We start from the raw sequence: 23,136 nt of genomic DNA, 5'->3' as shown, positions 1-23,136 counted from the left end.
AGATTTTTTATAAAGCTCTGTTTTGGCTTTTGGAATTTGTAAATTTTTGCAAGAGGCATTTCTCAAACAATATTGCTTTATTTCTGGCATTTCTTTAAATTTTTCGGTGAGATATACAGGGGCTTCATTTTTAAGGCATTTCTGCATCAAAACTGATTTGTGGTATGAGATTCTGTTCTCTACTGTCATCCATCCAAGCTGTTTAAACAGTGGAGCTGATGATGAAAGTGGATCAGCATCTAAAATAATTCTTGCAGCCCTTTTCTGCAATTTTATTATTCTGACTAGCTCATTTTTAGCACAACCACTCCAAATAATACAACAATAATCTATCAGTGGGAGAATATAACCATTATAAAATAATTTTCTAAGATCAATATTTAGAAATTTCTTGATTTTAGAGAGTAAAAAAAGTCTAGATGAAATTGATGAACATAAGTAATTAATATGGCCTGTCCAGGACAGATTAGAGTCAATTCTAACACCTAAAAGTTTTTCAATTGATGATTTTTTAAGAATATTATTTTCAATAGTTAGTACTGGTTCTGCTTGATTTAAACGTAGCCTTTGTCTTGTACCTATAACCATACATTTCGTCTTTTCCGAATTTATGAACATGCTATTTTCATGACACCATTTTTCAACACATTGGAGATCATCTTGTACTTTTAATTGCATATCAGCAATAGTCTTTCCTGATGTATGCATAGTTGTGTCATCAGCATACAGGTCTGTATGGCAGTTTTTGATGTGTAATGGAAGGTCATTTATAAACAAAACAAACAAAATTGGACCAAGTATTGAGCCCTGTGGAACACCAAAATTTATAAACTTTTTTTTCAGAAAACTGATTATTTATATGTACTTGCTGTGTTCTTTCACTCAAATATGATTTAAAAAAATCAACAGTATCTTCATGGAAGCCATAAATTAGAAGTTTTTTACATAGAATTTCATGATCAACAACATCAAAAGCTTTCTTAAAATCCAAGAGGACTGCCAAATTGATATATCCATTATTCATTTCATGTAGCCATTTATCAATAATATTAATGAGGGCAGTTTGACATGAATGGTTGGGTCTAAAACCAGACTGAGAAGGGTGTAAAATATCAAACTTTGTCAAATATTTATACAGATGTTTAGATACATGTCTCTCTATTAATTTTGATAATGTTGGCAAAACAGATATTGGTCTATAATTGCTAGCTACATTTTTTTCACCTGATTTGAAAATTGGAGCTACTTTGGCATTTTTTAAAACAGATGGATAAATACTAGTATCAATCATTCGATTAAAAATGTATGTTAACCCTTACCATGCGGTGCCCGTCTTTTGACGGGCGGACCCTAATAACCGTTATTTGGCTCCAATGGCGTTCCATACTTTTAGAAGTCCACTTTATGATACTTATTTTGAAAGTTATGTATGTCCCGTCAACCTGAGGCTATCCATATTCACGTTTCTCATGTATAAGTAGCATTTTGAGCACAAATACGGACTTGGAAAATTGAAATTGGCTAAAACTCGGTTTTCTGGAGGGGTAGGCTTCACATCTGTATCTTACACAAGGAGTTCAGAGGCATAAAACTGGCAAAGATAGTGCAAACTCACGGCCATATAACTACTGATCATTATTATTATTGAAATACGCATAGGAAACAACTACTTCCGGTTTTGGGTCCATTCGAAGTCCAAAATCGGCAAAAATCGTGAAATTCGGTATTTTGGGTCCAAATGACCTTCTGTAGACTGATGAATCAAGATCAGATTCACTCCGATCTAACAACTGTTGGGGTCAATTTGTTCACTAGGGTCCACTCCACACGCAGGCTACAGCTGGATACCTTAACCAGCAACCCTGGGTCTTCTGGGTCAAGAGAAGGGGTGAAAAATCGGCAAAATTGACGCTTTTTGCATCTAATGACCCTCTTTGGGGCAAATTCCCGCAAAAAAAATTCCGCCTCCTCACCCCGACCACCCCACCCTGTGATCACCTATATTAGATTTAAAGAATTCAATATGCTACAGCAACAGGGCTAAGCTCATTTGCATATGATTTGCATATTTTTGCAAATAAACGAAAATTAGACATTTTCTAAAAACAATTCCGCATGGTAAGGGTTAAGGAAGATGCTATGAAAGGAGCACTCAGTTTTAAAATCTTTGGACCTATATTGTCAGAACCACAAGATGTCTTAACATCTAGTTTAGTTATTTCAGCAAATAGTTCTGAAACTTTTACTGGTGGAATAATGAATTTATTATGCCTTTTTTTCAAGAATTTCATTTGTACATAGTTTGTCAGAGTATTAAAATTTGAGTTGCTTGGTGCCCTACTATGCCTTAATTTTTCAACACATGAGGTGAAATAAGTATTGAACGTATTAGCAATTTCTACTAAACAACTAAAGCATTTAGAGCAAATCTGACATGAATATAAGATCAACATCTATCTCTGAATTTTTCAGATGAATTGGACAACCTGTTTATGGGTTGCTGCCCATGAATTGGTAATTTTAAGAAAATTTTGCAACTTTTGGTTATTATCTTGAATCTATACTATTAAACAAGAAGACCTCATTTTGTGTGTCGCTTCTCTTACTTCCACAATAGATTAATCATCATGCCTCTGTGTTCTATAGGTAACATGCATAGTTGCATTTGTCATCCATTCTTATGATTATTCAGATTGAGTTATTTTTGGAGAAAACGACAAAAAAGGAGTCTGGATATTGATTCCGTCACCAGACTGACTTTTAGTCATAGATAAGACTTCTGGTTTGAAACATGTACAAGTACAACCAATCGTATGATAGATAACAAAAATGAAAAATAAATAAGCCAATCAGAGCATTCTCCATATCATGGTGTTTAGATCGCAAGAGCCACAAATATTATACCTCCTTAGAGAGGACAATTATTTTTCGCGTTTATCTACATGTAAACTACGATTAAGCTACTTTAATATATAGAGACTCTCTGTATTCTGTCTACTGTTTTCTTTGAAATGTTTTCTATTTTTAGGGTTCATACCAGTTGCATATATATTAAAATAAGTAAAACATGTGGAAACAAGAATGTGTCCATAGTACACAGATGCCACATTAGCACTATATTTTCTAAGTTCCGAATTGATTAGACTTCAACTTCATCAAATACTACCTCGACCAAAAACTTTAACCTGAAGAGGGACAGACAGACAGACAAACGAACAAACGAACAAACGAACGAACACACGGTTGCACAGACTAGAAAACATAATTCCCATAAATGGGGCATAAAAATTTATTGTTGAAAGTGAAAGTAGTGATTTGGCAAAAATGAAAGTAGGTTAGAGATTAGAGGTAGGCAGGACCTTTTATAGAACGTCCTATCGGGTGTTTTTAAGCTCGGGATTTGGGAATTGATCCTTGCGGGATACAGGAATATATTTTTTGATTTCTGGATATGAATTTCTTTAAATTCTGCATCTCGGAATTTCATGTTTCTAAGACCGGGAATTCGGGATCAGGACCCCTCCGACCACCCCTCAAATTAGCCTTAGTCGGTCTTAGTCATTTATACAAGATTCATATCCTACCATTGGTATGTTAATAAGGCTTTCAAAAGAAAAAGCACTGATTGATTGTCCTAGAAACATATTTTATTAGACAAATAATGGTCTATATATAAGCAGTTACATTTATTTCATGTTTGAAGCGGTGCAAATTTTTAATTCAATTTGACTTTTACCAAAAGATGCATTGTAGCAAAGGAGAAGAAGAATTGTGGTCTAAGTCCAGAAAACATGAAAATAATTAATTTAACAGAAAGGAAACAAATATCGGACTTTGGAAAAAGGGACAGGGCTTTTGATACCTTTTATGAAGTTCTCCATACATAACATCTTTTACAAAAAATCATCCTACAACAGTTCACAACCTGTTTATGCCCTCGATTTTGAGGTTGTGTTCTAGTATTATTAAAAATAGAGATAAATTGTAAACAGAAATAATGTTCGGCAAAGTAAGACCTACAAATAAGTCTATATTATCAAAATGGTCAATTGACCCCTTAAGGAGTTATTGCCATTTGTTAATTTTCAATAGTTTTCATAAATTTTGTGAATGTTTGTTTTATTCCACTACTAGGCCAAGTTCATTATAGATAGAAATAATGTTAAGCAGCAAGAATGTTCAGTAAAGTAATATTTACAAACACATCACCAAAACACAATTTTGTCATTAATCCATCTGTGTGCCTTGTTTAATATGCACATAGACCAAGGTGAGTGACACAGGCTGTTAAGAGTCTCTAGTTTGTCTTGTTTTAATTATTTAGCCCTTAAATCTTTTCTATCTTGAAATTTTATATCATAATTTGCCTTCTGACCAAACTTGTTGAACATTCAGAGTGGTATACAAAATATTGCTTTCAAATCTGGACAAGAAATATAATGTCAATCCTAAATTTTGATTGAAAAAGCATTCATGGATCGAGGAAGATAAAACATAAAGAAAAATATTTTTTTATCAATCCCATCCCCTTTCTTTGCAATATCAAGAATGTAAAGCAAGTATGATGGGGATTGTATTTATGTTAACAGTTTCAACACACTGAAATATCGAAGTTGTCATAATAATGTTTTAGTTTGCCAATCGTATAAATGAATTTGAAGGTCTAGCAACTGTCAAAACACTTCAACTTGATAGATAAACTTCATTCGCCACATTCACAAGCTCCTAAGCAGCAAAGGTTGCCAAATACTTTTAGAAATAGCCTTTGGTGTTTTAGGGCGCAAAGGTTTCACAACAAAATTGTGTCTGATGATCCATACTGCCAACCACCAACATGACTAAAAATAAATTATAGAGGTTATTTAAGGTGTAATACCACCAAATCATGGTACGTTACATCCGGTTGTATACGAAAATAGGTCGAAAAAAATATTCCCTTGAATTTGACAGTTGTAGGTAATTAATCCTACATTTTATTGCAGTTAAAGATTTCTGTGTCATAAACATATGTCTTGGGTATTTCAAAGCACCATTATTTTTTTATTTGGGATTTCTATAGAATATTTAATAATCTTGAGGTTACATGGTGACTAAACCTTGCACTGAGTTGAATTTGTACACAGAAAAAATAAGGGGAGAAATTTGATTGGTTAGCTTCCAGTGATGGTTATTTTCTTATATGCAATGAAATGTTATGTGAATTTTTTTCTATAGTACTGGACAGGATAAAACTTTACTCATGCCAAGTATTTCATCATTTGAAACAAAGATAAATTTTACAATTTTTTTGGAAAAGTGCAAATTAACAAAGACTAATAGGGGAAAATCAATGGTGGTATTACACCTTAATGCAAGTATAGATATTAGATTTTATTTATAGAGTAATTCAGGAACTAATTTAATCACAAAACTTGATGTAATAATTCTATACCCCAAATACTCATATAACAAAACTGAAGAGTTTGACCTAAGAACAAGTATCAAAAGCTCAAATAGTTGTATTTCTTGAATGAAGTGGAAATAATTTATTGTCATTGTTTCTTTTCAGGCTACTAGAAATGGTTTACGAATGTGTGATTTATTGGGTGATTTTACACTTTTCTCAGACAAGTAAGTATGTAAAAAGAGCTCAGCTAAAACCACCACGAGTGACAAATGATTTAAAAACTTTGATTGACAACACATATTTCACGAATTTATATGACTAAAAGTAACAAAGGAAGTTCATTTATTATACCCCACGCAACAAAGTTGCGAAGGGTATAATATTTTTGACCCATCAGTCCTGTTTCTTGTCATCACAACTCCTCTCAAACCTCACAACAGAATTTCGTGAAACCTTTTTAGATAATAAGGACATACTATGTAGATGTGCATATCGACTGGAAATTACGATTCAATTTATCTGCATTACTTGATCCCTTAAGACAAATACATCAAGAGTGTAACACCCTCTAACACAAACACACATATGCACAAACACAAAAACAGAACACTATAGCTACCACTTTATTCAAACTTATGCATGTTATGCCAAATGCTTTAGTGACAAATTATAATGGGAACCTGCATAAAACATTTTTACTTTTTTGAAAAGGCTATACAGGAAAACTAAATTACATTATCTCCCTATAATAATAGAATGTTGGGAAAATTAACCAGAGTTATCTTGCATTAATCACAGAGAGGGGCGGTTAGAAAATAAATGTTAATTATAGCTTTATTAACATTAAATAATTTTATTGTCATTCTTGTAAATATTGATTTGATAATTGGTATACAGTTTTATCATGACAAGTAACAGATTAATCTGAATTTTGTTCTGGTCTGATGGTTTTTGTGCAGAGTTATGGTCCTTGGACTTAATTCACTTAGATTATTAGTTTTCCATACTTTTTGTTTTGAAATGCTTGAAGATATTGACTTGATATTTGTTAAATAGTTAACATCATGACAAGTTATAGCTTAAGTTAGAATTTTGTTCTTTTTCAAAAAAGGTTTAACAGTAGAGGACTATGAATTGCCATGCAACACTCACACAATGCTATTATGAATTTTTATGACAATAAATAAATATGCTATTTGAATTTTAAAATTTGTTGGCTTGGTCATTCCACTATTGTCACATCCAAATTTTATGAAACGCATACAAAATGACAAAAACAACCTCATGTAGACAAAATGTGGGTTATGAGGCGTTCACCTCTCAAGAGTTGCCCCTTTATATGGGTTCAATTTTTATTTCAGGTATCAAAAACTTATAGATTATTATACATCTCATCATCCTGATATCACAGTAAATGTTGAAGAAGATCTTAAAAAACTAAAGGTAACTTACAGACCTTAATCATATTTTTATGTAGAAAGTACAATGCAACAAGATATTCATAGTTTAATGTAGTATGTACAATGCTACAAGATATTCATAGTTTAATGCACTATGAACAATGCTACCAGATATTCATAGTTTAATGCACTATGTACAATGCTACAAGATATTCATAGTTTAATGTAGTATGTACAATGCAACAAGATATTCATAGTTTCAGGGCTCATACTACTTCAAAATTATAGGGAGAAGTGACTACTCTTTTTGGAACTGATAGGGAGAAGTGGTGAGATTTGAAAAAAAAGTGCTCATTTGCGGGGTGCACTACAATGTTTTGATTTTACTATAGTATAAAGGGTCATATGTAAATAATGTTCTTTTTATATTGTTCAATTCATATCTGAGTACATGTGTATACAATTAAAGTAACATTTCAAATTAAAACTTGTTAAGTTTTACTAAGGTTCTTGTGAGAAACTAACTAAACATTTAATATCTAGCACTAAAAAAATATTTTTTTATTTTGAAAAATGTAAAGAAATTATAATACAGTCAATTCCACTTCAATTGCATACCGCTTAATAGCATAATTCGGTTAATTGCATAGTTTTCTTCTGCACAAAACCATTTCCCATTCATCTAATGTTAAATTGTCCAGTTATATGCATAGCTCTACAAGTGGATTTCGGTTTATTGCATAGAAAATTATTGCCGTCTAGATATGCTTTGTTAAAATGACGAGATTTTTTACCGGAAACGGCAATTCGGTAAGTATAATTTTCTTGAATGCATCCTGATTTTTGGTATTTTTTCATATTTACTTTTGTTTTATTGAAATAAAGTTTTAAAACAGTTTCTTTCGTGTTTATATTATGGATTTTTATTTTAAAATAACCCTCGATGTCTACACAGGTAAAGTTTCCCGGTGAACCAGTTTCCCATGTTCTATTTTAAGCCTCGAGGTCATAAAAATGTCAAAACAGATAATTGTTGCAAAAACACTGACCATTCCATCTCAAACTTGAAAGGGTGTTAATAATTGATTGGATTTAAACAATTGTCCATAGATTACATTTGGGGTTAATTTTAAAAACAATAACTCCTGCTAATTATCGATCATGACATAACCATTTTAGTGAACTCTAGTAATTGGGCTTGGGGTGATCTGTATTAATGTTAAATATTGTAGGGCATTTATAAATGGTTAAAGAATTTTATACATCAATCATTTATTTTTGATATTTTATGAAAAGAGTTTTTAATTTTAATTATTATATTTTCTCACTTTCAACACTTGTGTCCAGTAAATAACCTATACAAGGCCCCATTACTGCTTTGCATATATACGAAACTAATGATATATAAATTCACTGTCCAACTGCATATCAAAGGCAATTCATTACACATCTATTGTTAAAATAATTATAAACTGTGAAGTAGTATTTTAATCAAAGCATAGCAATGTACATTGTACATATTGGGGCATAGAAACAAAACTATTTTTAGAACAGTTTATTTTCGTATCCCAGGTAAAGAAAAGTCAGAACGCAAATAAACTAAAACTAAGTGTGTTTACAATCTTTATTTAAGAAACAAAATAAAATAACACATATGACACTAGACATATAATTTTTATTAGGATAAATCAACATTCAGTATGTTGTAAGTGGATTACAGACGTTCATCTTTCTTCAGGGATTTCCTGATCTGTTCTATCGATGTTATTTGACTCTGTCATTTTGCATTTCGGATATAAGCATACTCCGCTATATTGCATAATTTTGTCTGACAAATAGGCTATGCAAATAACCGGAATCCACTGTATATCAATTACAGTTTATTTCAAAACTATCTTACGTATGAAATTCAGTGTTTCTCATAAAAAAAATAAAAGTTATTAAGCTGGACCATAACATATTGATATTAGTGTAAATTGTAATAGTCTCAAGAGTTAAGCAACTTTAATCAATAGTTTGAAACAATCCATAAAAAATATAGGGAATTATATACACCAATCAATTAGAAGTAACCAAAAGTCTCTTAATGCGTGTGGAATACGTAATGTTTCCCTTTGGAGTCGATATTCTTTTGTCAGTTGTTCTATCCGTGCGTCCGTAGTAATTATTGTAAAATACGAATTTCAGTCATAGCTGGTCCTGTTTAGATCCATAGTTTAGAAATCGGGCGGACGAATGCAAGAAAATTTACATAAATAAATGATGTTTGACAAGTTATTTGGAAAGGAACATGACATTTTTAATGCAATAAATGGATTAAACATTTACTGGAGGCAACTTTTATCATGTTCAAATGAAGTAACAAACTTATTTTGCCGCCGAAATTTAGGTTGATGCACGTTTTCGAGTAATAAGCACCAGAACTTGCAAAAATGCACACAAAGTGATAAAAAGTTGTATTTTTATCAAATAACCTGCTACACACTGCAAATACAATGCTTCAACCTCTTTTCTTAAGATAATGAATCGTTTATGTCTTAATTTCTTTATTTATCAATAAAATATTGATGTTTCATCAACTTGGTAAAAATTGAAAATGTCTGATGACGGAAGAACAGGGCGACTTGTTTTTCGCTTTTGGGGGTTGGGGAAAGCGAAGTGACGGTCAGGAAAGCGACGTCTTCACCCAAGTCGACTGGTAGCTTGAGCCCTGAGTTTAATGTAGTATGTACAATGCAACAAGATATTCATATTTTAAGGTGGCACCCTACAGATATATATATATAGCAAATTTTTTCCCCCATTGAATTTTTCTTAAAAATTGCATACATATACTATGCAATGGCCTCTATAAAAATAGTATGTCACCATACTCGTTTCCATGGTAACGGCCACCAAAGCTGGTACATTAGGGGTATGCATAAATACATACCTGATGTAGAAACTCTGGAATTTTTTTTAAGCTTTTGAAAGTATTTTGAAAGGTTTGTTCTTCATTATTGCAAATATTTTTTTTTAAATGAAAATAAACCACAAATAATGGAAGTTTTATTCGTATTAATTAATTTCGGCTCAAAATTTTATCAACACTGCTGCAAACAAAAAACACAGATTTTGTTAAAAATTTCTATTTTTCTTAAATTTCTAAAAAAATGGCCCATTGAAATTTTTTTTTAATTTGACACAAGATGGTCAAAACAATGCACTTTAAAAAAAATAAAAAAAATATGGGTCACCAGACTATTTTTTGACAGAAAAACGTTTTTGTGACCCCTAACGACAGTGATCAACAGCAGTTATTTGTATATCTTTCAACACATATGTCAATATTAAACTATGTAAGTTCAATTATCTCCCTTGAAATTTTTCAGACCAATTTTATTTTCCCTCAGCCACATTCACAGGTTGTCATATTTGTTTAGGAGAAAACTTTGTGAGTCTGAGGTGAATGCATACAATTAACAATTTATGATGTACCCTATCAAATGACATATGAATTTATAACAATAGATATACAAAAAGCATGATTTGATTTGCAGCAGTTTACGAGTTTATTCCATCTAAGCCAGTGACTTACAACCTTACAACTTTTCACAGTGTGCCAGATAGTTGCATCCTGTTCTGCAAATCCTGTTTCACATGTTCAATTATTTTTTTCACCAAAAGTTAGACACCAAAATGATTTTTGTCAGAGTTACATAAATGTTGCTCAACTTTCCTAAAATATATGTCATTTGAAAAAGATATAATTTTATTAAATATAGTGCTTAATAATATATTTATATATATGAACAGTCAAATCAGATTTCTAGAATAACGATAACTTCATTTACATTAACATAGTGCTTCAATGAACAAGAATGCACTAGTTCAACATACTGCAAAAAAAATTCTAAATAAATTAAGGTGTCATATAGTATACTCACTTCTTATATTTTAAAATGTGTTGATTATATGTAGAATTAGTCAAACATCCTGAATTTAATTTGGCACATGTACAATTAAACAATAAAATTCAAGTTATAAAATTATCATCTCAATAATTTACATATAGAACATACAAAACTTTATTATTAATAAATTCCATTGGAAATTTGCCAATAACTTTAGTTTGATGAACTTCATTGGAAATTTGCCAATATAAAATGTTGCTGATGAAGCTTTTTTGTTTATCTCCCCTAAACTGCTTTTTAATTACGTACATTGACAATTTAAAAATGGCTTCCATTGTCCTGGCAATTGGGGAAGGGTGCCATCCATTATTGCTGGCAATTACAAATCTAGTCACTTTTACTACCAACTGATAAATTAAATCAACCTTTGGCATTCAGTGATTACAAGCACTTTGATTACCATTCTAGGGTTATGCCTCTTTGCAAGAGCAAAAATTGTTTTGTTTGTTTCTGTTCTCTTAACTTAAGTTTGTCTCAACTAAATTTAATGAAATGTTCATATAAATCTGAGTACCTCTAAACTCAGTTCAAGTTTAATTTTTGGCAGCTTCACTTTTACAGTTCTTGAGTTATGTCCCTTTTTAAAATTATATGCTAGTGGGGGCATCATCTGTGTCCCTTTGGACACATTCCCCTTTTTAGCTCACCTGGCCCGAAGGGCCAAGTGAGCTTTTCCCATCACTTTGCGTCCGGCGTCGTTGTTAACTTTTACAAAAATCTTCTCCTCTGAAACTACTAGGCCAAATTGAACCAAACTTGGCCACAATCATCATTGGGGTATCTAGTTTAAAAAATGTGTGGCGTGACCCGGTCAACCAACCAAGATGGCTGCCACGGCTAAAAATAGAACATAGGGGTAAAATGCAGTTTTTGGCTTATAACTCAAAAACCAAAGCATTTAGAGGAAATCTGACATGGGGTAAAAATGTTTATCAGGTCAAGATCTATCTGCCCTGAAATTTTCAGATGAATCGGACAACCCGTTGTTGGGTTGCTGCCCCTGAATTGGTAATTTTAGGGAAATTTTGTCCATTTACTTATTATCTTGAATATTATTATAGATAGAGATAAACTGTAAACAGCAATAATGTTCAGCAAAGTAAGATCTACAAATAAGTCAACATAACCAAAATGGTCAGGTGACTCCTTTAGGAGTAATTGCCCTTTATAGTCAATTTTTAACCATTTTTCGTTAATCTTAGTAATCTTTTACTAAAATCTTCTCCTCTGAAACTACTGGGCCAAATTGAATCAAACTTGGACACAATCATCATTGGGGTATCTAGTTTAAAAGATGTGTGGCGTGACCTGGCCAACCAACCAAGATGGCTGCCATGGCTAAAAATAGAACATAGGGGTAAAATGCAGTTTTTTGCTTACAACTCAAAAACCAAACCTTTTAGACCAAATCTGACAAGTTGTAAAATTGTTTATCTAGGCAAGATCTAACTGCCCTGAAATTCTCAGATGAATCCGACAACACGTTGTTGGGTTGCTGCCCCTGAATTGGTAATTTTAGGGAAATTTTGCTGTTTTTGGTTATTTTCTTGAATATTATTATAGATAGAGATAAACTGTAAACAGCAATAATGTTCATCAAAGTAAGATCTACAAATAAATCAACATGATCAAAATAGTCAGTTGACCCCTTTAGGAGTTATAGCCCTTTATTGTCAATTTTTAACAATTTTCATGCAATTTGTAAATTTTTACTAACATTTTCCACTGAAACTACTGGGCCAAGTTCAATATAGATAGAAATAATGGTAAGCAGCAAGAATGTTCAGTAAAATAAGATGTACAAACACTTCCATATCACAAAAACATAATTTTGTCATGAATCCATCTGCGTCCTTTGTTTAATATTCACATAGACCAAGGTGAGTGACACAGGCTCTTTACAGCCTCTAGTTTTGTTTAGTAGTTACTATTAATAAAAATTAAATTTTAACCATGATCTTTTACAAAAATCTTCTCCTCAGAAACTACAGGGCCAAATTTAACCAAACTTGGCCACAATCATCATTGGGGTATCTAGTTTAAAAAATGTGTGCGGTGACCCAGCCAACCAGCCAAGATGGTTGCCATGGCTAAAAATATAACATAGGGTAAAATGTAGATTTTGGCTTATAACTTTGAAACCAAAGCATTTAGAGCATATCTGACGAGGGATAATTTGTTAATTAAGTCAATATCTATCTGCCCTGAAATTTTCAGATGAATTTGACAACTGGTTGTTGGGATGCTGCCCCCCAATTGGTAATTTTTAAAGAAATTTTTGCCGTTTTTGGTTATTATCTTGAATGCTATTATAGATAGAGATAAACTGTAAACAGCAATAATGTTCTACAAATAAGTCAACATGACCAAAATGGCCAGTTGACCCCTTAATGAGTTATTGCCCTTTATAGTCAATTTTTATACGACTGCAAAAATGGAAAAAAATTTGGTCGTATATTGGTATGACGTTGGCGTAGTCATCATCCTCCGAAGACATTTGGTTTTTGCACTCTTACTTTTGTAAATGTAAAAAGAAATCTATGAAATTTAAATACAAAGGTTTATGACCATAAAAGGAAAGTGGGGATTGATTTTGGGAGTTTTGGTTTCAACAGTTTAGGAATAAGGGGCCAAAAAAAGGTCCGAAATAAGCATTTTTCTTGGGTTTTGCACAATTACTTTAGTATAGGTAAATAGAAATCTATGAAATTTTAACACAAGGTTTATGACCACAAAAGGAAGGATGGGAATGATTTTGGGAGTTTTGGTCCCAACAGTTTAGGAATTAGGGACCAAAAGGGTCCAAAATTAAACTTTGTTTGATTTCGTCAAAAAAATAATTATAAGGGTTCTTTGATATGCCAAATCTAAATGTGTATTTATCTTCTTAGTTTTTGGTCCAGTTTTCAAATTGGTTTTCATTAAGGTCCAAAGGGTCCAAAATTAAACTTAGTTTGATTTTAACAAAAAATTCTTGGGGTTCTTTGATATGCTGAATCTAAACATGTACTTTGATCTTTTATTATGGGCCCAGTTTTCAAGTTGGTCCAAATCGGGGTCCAAAATGATTATATTAAGTATTCAACAATAGCAAGAAATCTCCAAATGCACAGTATTGTGCAATAGCAAGAAATTTTCCATTGCACAGTATTGCACAATAGCAAGAAATATTCAATTTCTCCAATTGCACAGTATTGTGCAATAGCAAGAAATTTTCCATTGCACAGTATTGCATAATAGCAAGAAATCTTCAATTGCACAGTATTGTGCAATAGCAAGTCTTTTCATTTGCACAGTATTGCGCAATAGTAAGAAATATCTAATTGCACAATATTGTGCAATAGCAAGAAATTTTTATGCCCCACCTACGATAGTAGAGAGGCATTATGTTTTCTGGTCTGTGGCTCCGTTCGTTCGTCCGCAGGTTAAAGTTTTTGGTCAAGGTAGTTTTTGATGAAGCTGAAGTCCAATCCACTTGAAACTTAGTACACTTGTTGCTTATGATATGATCTGTCTAATTTTAAAGCCAAATTTGACTTTTGACCACAATTTGACAGTCCACTGAACATAGAAAATGAAAGTGGGAGTTTCAGGTTAAAGTTTTTGATCTAGGTAGTTTTTGATGAAGCTGAAGTCCAATCAACTTGAAACTTAGTACACTTGTTGCTTATGATATGATCTTTCTAATTTTAAAGCCAAATTAGACTTTTGACCACAATTTGACAGTCCACTGAACATAGAAAATGAAAGTGGGAGTTTCAGGTTAAAGCTTTTGGTCAAGGTAGTTTTTGATGAAGCTGAAGTCTAATCCACTTGAAACTTAGTACACTTGTTGCTTATGATCATGACCTTTTTATACGACTGCAAATTTTGAAAAAATTTTCGTCGTATATTGCTATCACGTTGGCGTCATTGTCGTCGTCGTTGTTGTCGTCGTCGTCCGAATACTTTTAGTTTTCGCACTCTAACTTTAGTAAAAGTGAATAGAAATCTATGAAATTTTAACACAAGGTTTATGACTATAAAAGGAAGGCTGGTATTGATTTTGGGAGTTTTGGTCCCAACATTTTAGGAATTAGGGGCCAAAAAGGGCCCAAATAAGCATTTTCTTGGTTTTCGCACTATAACTTTAGTTTAAGTCAATAGAAATCTATGAAATTTTGACACAAGGTTTATAACCACAAAATAAAGGTTGGGATTGATTTTGGGAGTTTTATTTTCAACAGTTTAGGAATTAGGGGCCAAAAAAGGGCCCAAATAAGCATTATTCTTGGTTTTCGCACAATAACTTTAGTTAAAGTAAATAGAAATCAATGAAATTTAAACACAATGTTTATGACCACAAAAGGAAGGTTGATATTGATTTTGGGAGTTTCGGTCCCAACAGTTTAGGAATTAGGGGCCAAAAAGGGACCCAAATAAGCATTTTTCTTGGTTTTCGCACCATAGCGTTAATATAAGTAAATAGAAATCTATGAAATTTAAACACAAGGTTTATGACTATAAAAGGAAGGTTGGTATTGATTTTGGAAGTTTTGGTCCCAACAGTTAAGGAAAAAGGGGCCAAAAAGGGACCCAAATAAGCATTTTTCTTGGTTTTCGCACCATAGCGTTAATATAAGTAAATAGAAATCTATGAAATTTAAACACAAGGTTTATGACTATAAAAGGAAGGTTGGTATTGATTTTGGAAGTTTTGGTCCCAACAGTTAAGGAAAAAGGGGCCCAAAGGGTCCAAAATTAAACTTTGTTTGATTTCATCAAAATTGAATAATTGGGGTTCTTTAATATGCCGAATCTAACTGTGTATGTAGATTCTTAATTTTTGGTCCCGTTTTCAAATTGGTCTACATTAAGGTCCAAAGGGTCCAAAATTAAACTTAGTTTGATTTTAACAAAAATTGAAACCTTGGGGTTCTTTGATATGCTGAATCTAAAAATGTACTTAGATTTTTGATTATTGGCCCAGTTTTCAAGTTGGCCAAAATCGGGGTCCAAAATTAAACATTGTTTGATTTCATCAAAAATTGAATAATTGGGGTTCTTTGATATGCCAAATCTAACTGTGTATGTAGATTCTTAATTTTTGGTCCAGTTTTAAAATTGGTCTAAATTAAAGTGCAAAGGGTCCAAAATTAGACTAATTTTGATTTTAACAAAAATTAAATTCTTGGGCCTCTTTGATATGCTGAATCTAAACATGTACTTAGATTTTTGATTATGGGCCCAGTTTTCAAGTTGGTCCAAATCAGGATCTAAAATTATTATATTAAGAATGTGCAATAGCAAGTCTTTTCAATTGCACAGTATTGTGCAATGGCAAGAAATATCTAATTTCACAATATTGTGAAATAGCAATTTTTTTTTTAATTAAGAGTTATCTTTCTTTGTCCAGTATAGTAAGCAAGAAATATCTGCAAGAATTTTTTTTAATTGGAGTTATCTTTCTTTGTCCAGAATCAACTTAAATCTTTGTTATATACAATATACAATTTAAATAATCTTTACCATTCAGTGATAACAAGCAGTTTTTTTACATCATGTATTTAAATGAGTAGTAATTGTTGCAAACTCCATTAGAATATTTTAATTGAAATTAGTTTTGGAATAAGGGAAAGGGGGATGTGAATAAAAAATTGGGTTCAATTTTTCTCATTTGAAATTTCATAAATAAAAAGAAAATTTCTTCAAACATTTTTTTGAGAGGATTAATATTCAACAGCATAGTGAATTGCTCTAAGAGAAAACAAAAATTTTAAGTTCATTTGAATACATTCATTCTGTGTCAGAAACCTATGCTGTGTCAACTATTTAATCACAATCCAAATTTAGAGCGGAATCCAGCTTGAATGTTGTGTCCATACTTGCCCCAACCGTTCAGGGTTCAACCTCTGCGGTCGTATAAAGCTACGCCCTGCGGAGCATCTGGTTTAATTTTAAAACAAAATGAGATTTTTGACCCAAATTCACGGTTCATGTAACATGGAAAATGATAGTGCCAGTGGGGCATCCGTGTACTTTGGACACATTCTTGTTTAATTGGAGTTATCTTTCTTTGTCCAGAATAGTAGTTGAATCAACTTAAATCATTGATTTATACAATATACAATGTATATTCACTTTTCCTACAAACTTATAAATTAAAACAATCTTTACCATTCAGTGATAACAAGCACCTTTTTTTACATCTTAATATTTAATGATGTATTTAAATGAGTAGTTATTGTTGCAAACTCCATTAGAAATTTGAATTGAGATCAGTTTTGGAATAAGGGAAAGGGGGATGTGAAAAAAAAATTGGGGGGGGGGGTTCAATTTTTTTCATTTCAGATTTCAAAAATAAAAAGAAAATTTCTTCAAACATTTTTTTGAGAGGATTTATATTCAACAGCATAGTGATTTGCTCAAAGACAAAACAAAAATTTTAAGTTTATTTTAACCCATTCATTCTGTGTCAGAAACCTATGCTGTGTCATCTATTTAATCACAATTCAAATTTAGAGCCAAATCCAGCTTAAGGGGGCTCGCGGGTCTAAATCATTTTTATGCCCAACCTACGATAGTAGAGGGGCATTATGTTTTCTGGTCTGTCCCTCCGTCCTTCCGTCTGTCCTTCCATCTGTCCTTCTGTCTGCTCGTTTGTTCAGGTTAAAGTTTTTGGTCAAGGTAGTTGTTGATGAAGTTGAAGTCCAATCAACTTCAACTTAGTAAACATGTTCCCTATGATATGATCTTTCTAATTTAATTGCCAAATTATACTTTTGACCTCAATTTCACGGTCCACTGAACATAGAAAATGATAATGCAAGTTTCAGGTTAAAGTTTTTGGTCAAGGTAGTCTTTGGTGAAGTTGAAGTCCAATCAACTTAAAACTTAGTACACATGTTCCCTATGATATGGTCTTATTAATTTAATTGCCAAATTAGACTTTTGACCCCAATTTCACGGTCCACTGAACATAGAAAATGATAATGCAAGTTACAGGTTAAAGTTTTTGGTCAAGGTAGTTTTTGATGAAGTTGAAGTCCAATCAACTTCAAACTTAGTACACATCTTCCCTATGATATGATCTTTCTAATTTAAATGCCAAATTAGACTTTTGACCCCAAGTTCACGGTCCAATGAACATAGAAAATGATATTGTTAGTTTCAGGTTAAAGTTTTTTGTTAAGGAAGTTTTTGATTTAGTTAAAGTCTAAACAACTTGAAACTTAGTACACATGTTCCTTGAGTTATGATTATTAAAATGCCAAATTAGATTTTTTTTATCCCAATTTCATGGTCCACTGATTATAGAAAATGATAATGCGAGTGGGGCATCCGTGTACTATGGACACATTCTTGTTTGTTATTTAATATAAGATTTCGCTAATTTTTTCTATAAATGAACTTTATCTTATACCTAACAGAAAAATGAAATAAAAAAGAGGGGCTACCGATCATTTACGCTCACAATCTGCCTTTGAAAGAAACATACATTTTTGTAAATGTCCATTTTTTTCTGTTGAACTAATAGGAGAAAAAAAGGTAATATCGAAATAAAAAAAGAACCTAATTACAGAAATTGTTTAAATTTTACAATTATTTAGTTTATGAATAGCTTATTTGAAAACAACAATAAAAAATATAGGTCACCGATGAGTAAGGCCACGGTTTTTTATTTTGTTGGTTTACGGATCCGCCGACCCGATTTTGCCGAATTTCAGAATAAAAATAAAATTGTCTTTTCATGCTTTTTTTATTCCCGCCGACCCTTATCAATGCATTATCCCTGAAAAATAATTAAAATTTTCTTTTTTTATAAAATGAAATGCATTAATCATTAACAAAGTTGATAACACTTTCTGTTGTGAAAAATAAAACTTACAATTTACATTTCTAAAAATAGACAAATCAATTATAACTGACCTTGAAATGTCTTTTGCGCAAATAATTTTGCGGAACGAAACCTGTGTTGAAAACCTATTACAAAATAAGTTCGTTTCCCTTATTTGTCATCAGTCCGTAAGATGCATCATCTCAGAGAAATAGACTTGTCCAAATGTTGACAGGTGGAATACATCAATTAAAGAACTGAATATTAACCATTCTTATGAAATTTTCTTGTTTCATAAATATCAATCATTGGGATAAAAACCGGATTGCATGACAACTGATTAACCCGATATTGTTGTTTTTCCAGTGGACGAGTCTATTACATTTTTCGACACGTGTGTTTAAACTTATTTTTGTACTACGTTTTTACATTTTTTTTCTTTATTAGTTTTTGTGATTGAAGATCATTATTTACCAAGTTTTCTGGAATTGATTGAGAGCTACGCGAATCTGTTTTTCTTGTTTGTTAAATGACGATTTAATTTCGTCTTTGTCCGTGCAACCCCCCTTTTTTACAGGAAGTTATTAAACGATGTCATGCGATGTTCATGATCACTGATTAATAATATTTCATTGAATTAAATGTTAAGAAATGATGACAAAACAGCAAATAAGACAAACATTTTGTTAGTAAGGTGAAATATATATTTATTTTGCATATTTTTCAGTTTTGAAAGATATTTTTTTTTCTTTTTTTTTCCGACCGACCGACCCGACTTTTTTAAGGGGAAAATCCGTAAACCAACAAATTAAAAAAACGTGGCCTAAATAAAGATATTTCAATTTAAATGCCAAAAAATAGCATTTCTGGTAATTTTTAACATTTGTAATGAAAATTAAATGTTTAATTTTTTTCTGAAAATCTTATACCTGCGAGCCTCCTTAAATGTTGTGTCCATACTTGCCCCAGCCCCTCAGGGTTCAACCTCTGCAGTCGTATAAAGCTGCGCTCTGTGGAGCATCTGGTTTGCTTTTCCCGTTATTCCTTTCAAATAGCTTCAGATTAATTGTTTTGGTCAAGGAAGGTTTTTTATGATCTTTTTAATTTTAATACCATATAAGAGTCTTGACCTGATTTCACAGTCCTATATATATGCACATAGAAATTGGTATTTCGAGTGGGCATCAGTGTACTATAGACACATTTTTGTGATTTTTGTTTGTTTTTTGAATTGTGAATGGCAAACATTCAATGTGATATTATTATAATATTTTTGACAGGTGTACAGAGAAAGAGTTAGTCCCTTAGTTAGAGATACTGTTCCATTCCTACACAAAGCAATCAAAGATGGGAAGCATATTTTGATAGAAGGAGCACAGTCTACAATATTAGATATTGATTTTGGTATGTTATTGTATCAAAATGGATTGACATAATGATATTCAAACTCATCAATTCTTTATGAATAATTATATTTGTTTTATTAACCAGTTTTCTGAAGAGTCAATCGGTTATTTAGATGAAGGAGATGAATGGAGGGTTTGCAGGCCACTGTTAAACAGTGCCTGTACTTTAAAGGGACACTAGCTCAAGATCTGAAAAAATTAAATTATGATTTCTTTTTGTTCAATCATTAATAAAAATAAAATAATAACAATTCTTTGTTAGCAGGCAATTTGGCACAATTTTGTCAAAATAAGAAAAAGAAATATAGCTGATGAACAAATACGCCTTATTAAATCCATTATCATGTGACCCTCAATTTAACTCATTAGCTAGAGGTTAGTAATGCATGCATAAGTTGTGTTCTGCCATTTATAGGAATAGAATGGTCGAGATTGAAAGTGTGAAAAAAAAGGTGAACCATTTTCTTGACTGATTCTATCCACAAACAGGGATGATTCCACTATATATATAGCTAAGAGCTGTTTAGCGGCCCTTAACTAGCTGGATGCCCCTAAAAAAAAGTATTTGAATAAAAATTCCCAATTCAGGAAAATAATATAAAAATGTTTTTTTCTGGAAATATTTCTGTCACCGATTTAGGCAACTATAATTTAACATAGTTTTGTCGTCAAACATTTTAAAAATCTTTATAAGAATGCTGTCTTCGATCACATTTTATAAACAACGATTTAATTATGTCAACATGTGGTAAACGATTTTAGCAGCCGGATTTAATTAATAAAAATCTTATAATAGTATTTGACCTTGTAAAAACAGATCGCCCAGCATTGTCATTTACAGGTTAATAAAAAAGTGCAGTTTTGGAAGAGGGCAAATTTAAATTTTGATATAGCATTCAGATGAATAAATTTAAATTAAACTCTTTAAAGCAAATCCCCCAGCAGAGCTGGTTATCATGGTTATATGATATGATGAACACTTGTGAAAAACTGGAATTTTAGTTTTACAAAATTTACTTCTGGATACTATCTTATGATCATAAGGGAGCTTCTGTCCAAGTTTGGTAGAAATCTAGGATAATTTAAAAAAGTTATTAAAATTCCAAAAAGTTGTGCCAAATACGGCTAAGGTAATCTATGCCTGGGATAAGAAAATCCTTAGTTTTTCGAAAAATTCAAACTTTTGTAAACAGGAAATTTATAAAAATGACCACATTATTGATATTCATGTCAACACCAAAGTGTTGACTACTGGGCTCAGGGACAAGGCGTCCACCAGCAGTGGCATCAACCTAGTGGTGTAAAATGTTATCAAAGGTACCAGGATTATAATTTAGTACCCCAGACACGCGTTTCTGCCACATAAGACTCATCAGTGACGCTCCTGTAACTATGAGTAAAACTCATACTGCATAGCCATAGTATAAAGCTGTAAATGGCCTTGGAATGACAAATGTAAAACCATTCAAATAAGAAAACCAGCCTCCTGATTTATGAACAAATCAATAATGAAAAACAAATATGACATACAACATCAAATGACAACTACTAAATTACTTTTCCCATCACTTTGCGTCCAGCATCATCCTGCGTCGTTAACTTTTACAAAAATCTTCTCCTCTGAAACCACTGGGCCAAATTAAACCAGACTTGGCCACAATCATCATTGGAGTATCTAGTTTAAAAATTGTGTGGCATGACCCGCCAAACCATCCAAGATGGCAGCCATGGCTAAAAATAGAACATAGGGGTAAAATGCAGTTTTGAGCTTATCACTTAAAAACCAGAGCATTTAGAGCAAATCTGACATGGGGTAAAATTGTTTATCAGGTCAAGATCTATCTGCCCTGAAATTTTCAGATGAATTGGACAACATGTTTTTGGCTTGCTGCCCCTGAATTGATAATTTTAGGGAAATTTTGCTGTTTTTATACGACTGCAAATTTTGAAAAAATTTTCGTCGTATATTGCTATCACGTTGGCGTCGTCGTCGTCGTCGTCGTCGTCCGAATACTTTTAGTTTTCGCACTCTAACTTTAGTAAAAGTGAATAGAAATCTATGAAATTTTAACACAAGGTTTATGACCATAAAAGGAAGGCTGGTATTGATTTTGGGAGTTTTGGTCCCAACATTTTAGGAATGGGGGGCCAAAAAGGGCCCAAATAAGCATTTTCTTGGTTTTCGCACTATAACTTTAGTTTAAGTCAATAGAAATCTATGAAATTTTGACACAAGGTTTATGACCACAACAGAAAGGTTTGGATTGATTTTGGGAGTTTTGGTTTCAACAGTTTAGGAATTAGGGGCCAAAAAAAGGGCACAAATAAGCATTATTCTTGGTTTTCGCACAATAACTTTAGTTAAAGTAAATAGAAATCAATGAAATTTAAACACAATGTTTATGACCACAAAAGGAAGGTTGGTATTGATTTTGGGAGTTTTCGGTCCCAACAGTTTAGGAATTAGGGGCCAAAAAGGGACCCAAATAAGCATTTTTCTTGGTTTTCGCACCATAGCGTTAGTATAAGTAAATAGAAATCTATGAAATTTAAACACAAGGTTTATGACTATAAAAGGAAGGTTTGTATTGATTTTGGGAGTTTTGGTCCCAACAGTTAAGGAAAAAGGAGCCCAAAGGGTCCAAAATTAAACTTTGTTTGATTTCATCAAAATTGAATAATTGGGGTTCTTTAATATGCCGAATCTAACTGTGTATGTAGATTCTTAATTTTTGGTCCCGTTTTCAAATTGGTCTACATTAAGGTCCAAAGGGTCCAAAATTAAACTTAGTTTGATTTTAACAAAAATTGAAACCTTGGGGTTCTTTGATTTGCTGAATCTAAAAATGTACTTAGATTTTTGATTATTGGCCCAGTTTTCAAGTTGGCCCAAATCGAGGTCCAAAATTAAACATTGTTTGATTTCATCAAAAACTGAATAATTGGGGTTCTTTGATATGCCAAATCTAACTGTGTATGTAGATTCTTAATTTTTGGTCCAGTTTTAAAATTGGTCTAAATTAAAGTGCAAAGGGTCCAAAATTAAACTAAGTTTGATTTTAACAAAAATTAAATTCTTGGGCCTCTTTTATATGCTGAATCTAAACATGTACTTAGATTTTTGATTATGGGCCCAGTTTTCAAGTTGGTCCAAATCAGGATCTAAAATTATTAT

General features: G+C 32.1%; 1 protein-coding gene across 1 annotated transcript in view; it reads left to right on the top strand.

Moving 5' to 3' along the window:
* The window catches only part of LOC134710327 (adenylosuccinate synthetase isozyme 1 C-like), a 98,843-nt gene that overhangs the window by 35,984 nt on the left and 39,723 nt on the right, over positions 1–23,136 (top strand). The window contains exons 6-8 of the mRNA XM_063570653.1: positions 5,549–5,610; positions 6,748–6,829; positions 19,836–19,959. Coding sequence (XP_063426723.1) covers positions 5,549–5,610; positions 6,748–6,829; positions 19,836–19,959 — 268 coding nt within the window. The remainder of the gene's footprint in view (positions 1–5,548; positions 5,611–6,747; positions 6,830–19,835; positions 19,960–23,136) is intronic.

This window comes from Mytilus trossulus, chromosome 3 (assembly GCF_036588685.1).
Source record: "Mytilus trossulus isolate FHL-02 chromosome 3, PNRI_Mtr1.1.1.hap1, whole genome shotgun sequence".
Lineage (NCBI taxonomy): Eukaryota > Metazoa > Mollusca > Bivalvia > Mytilida > Mytilidae > Mytilus > Mytilus trossulus.
This window is presented reverse-complemented; position numbering and strand designations above follow the sequence as displayed.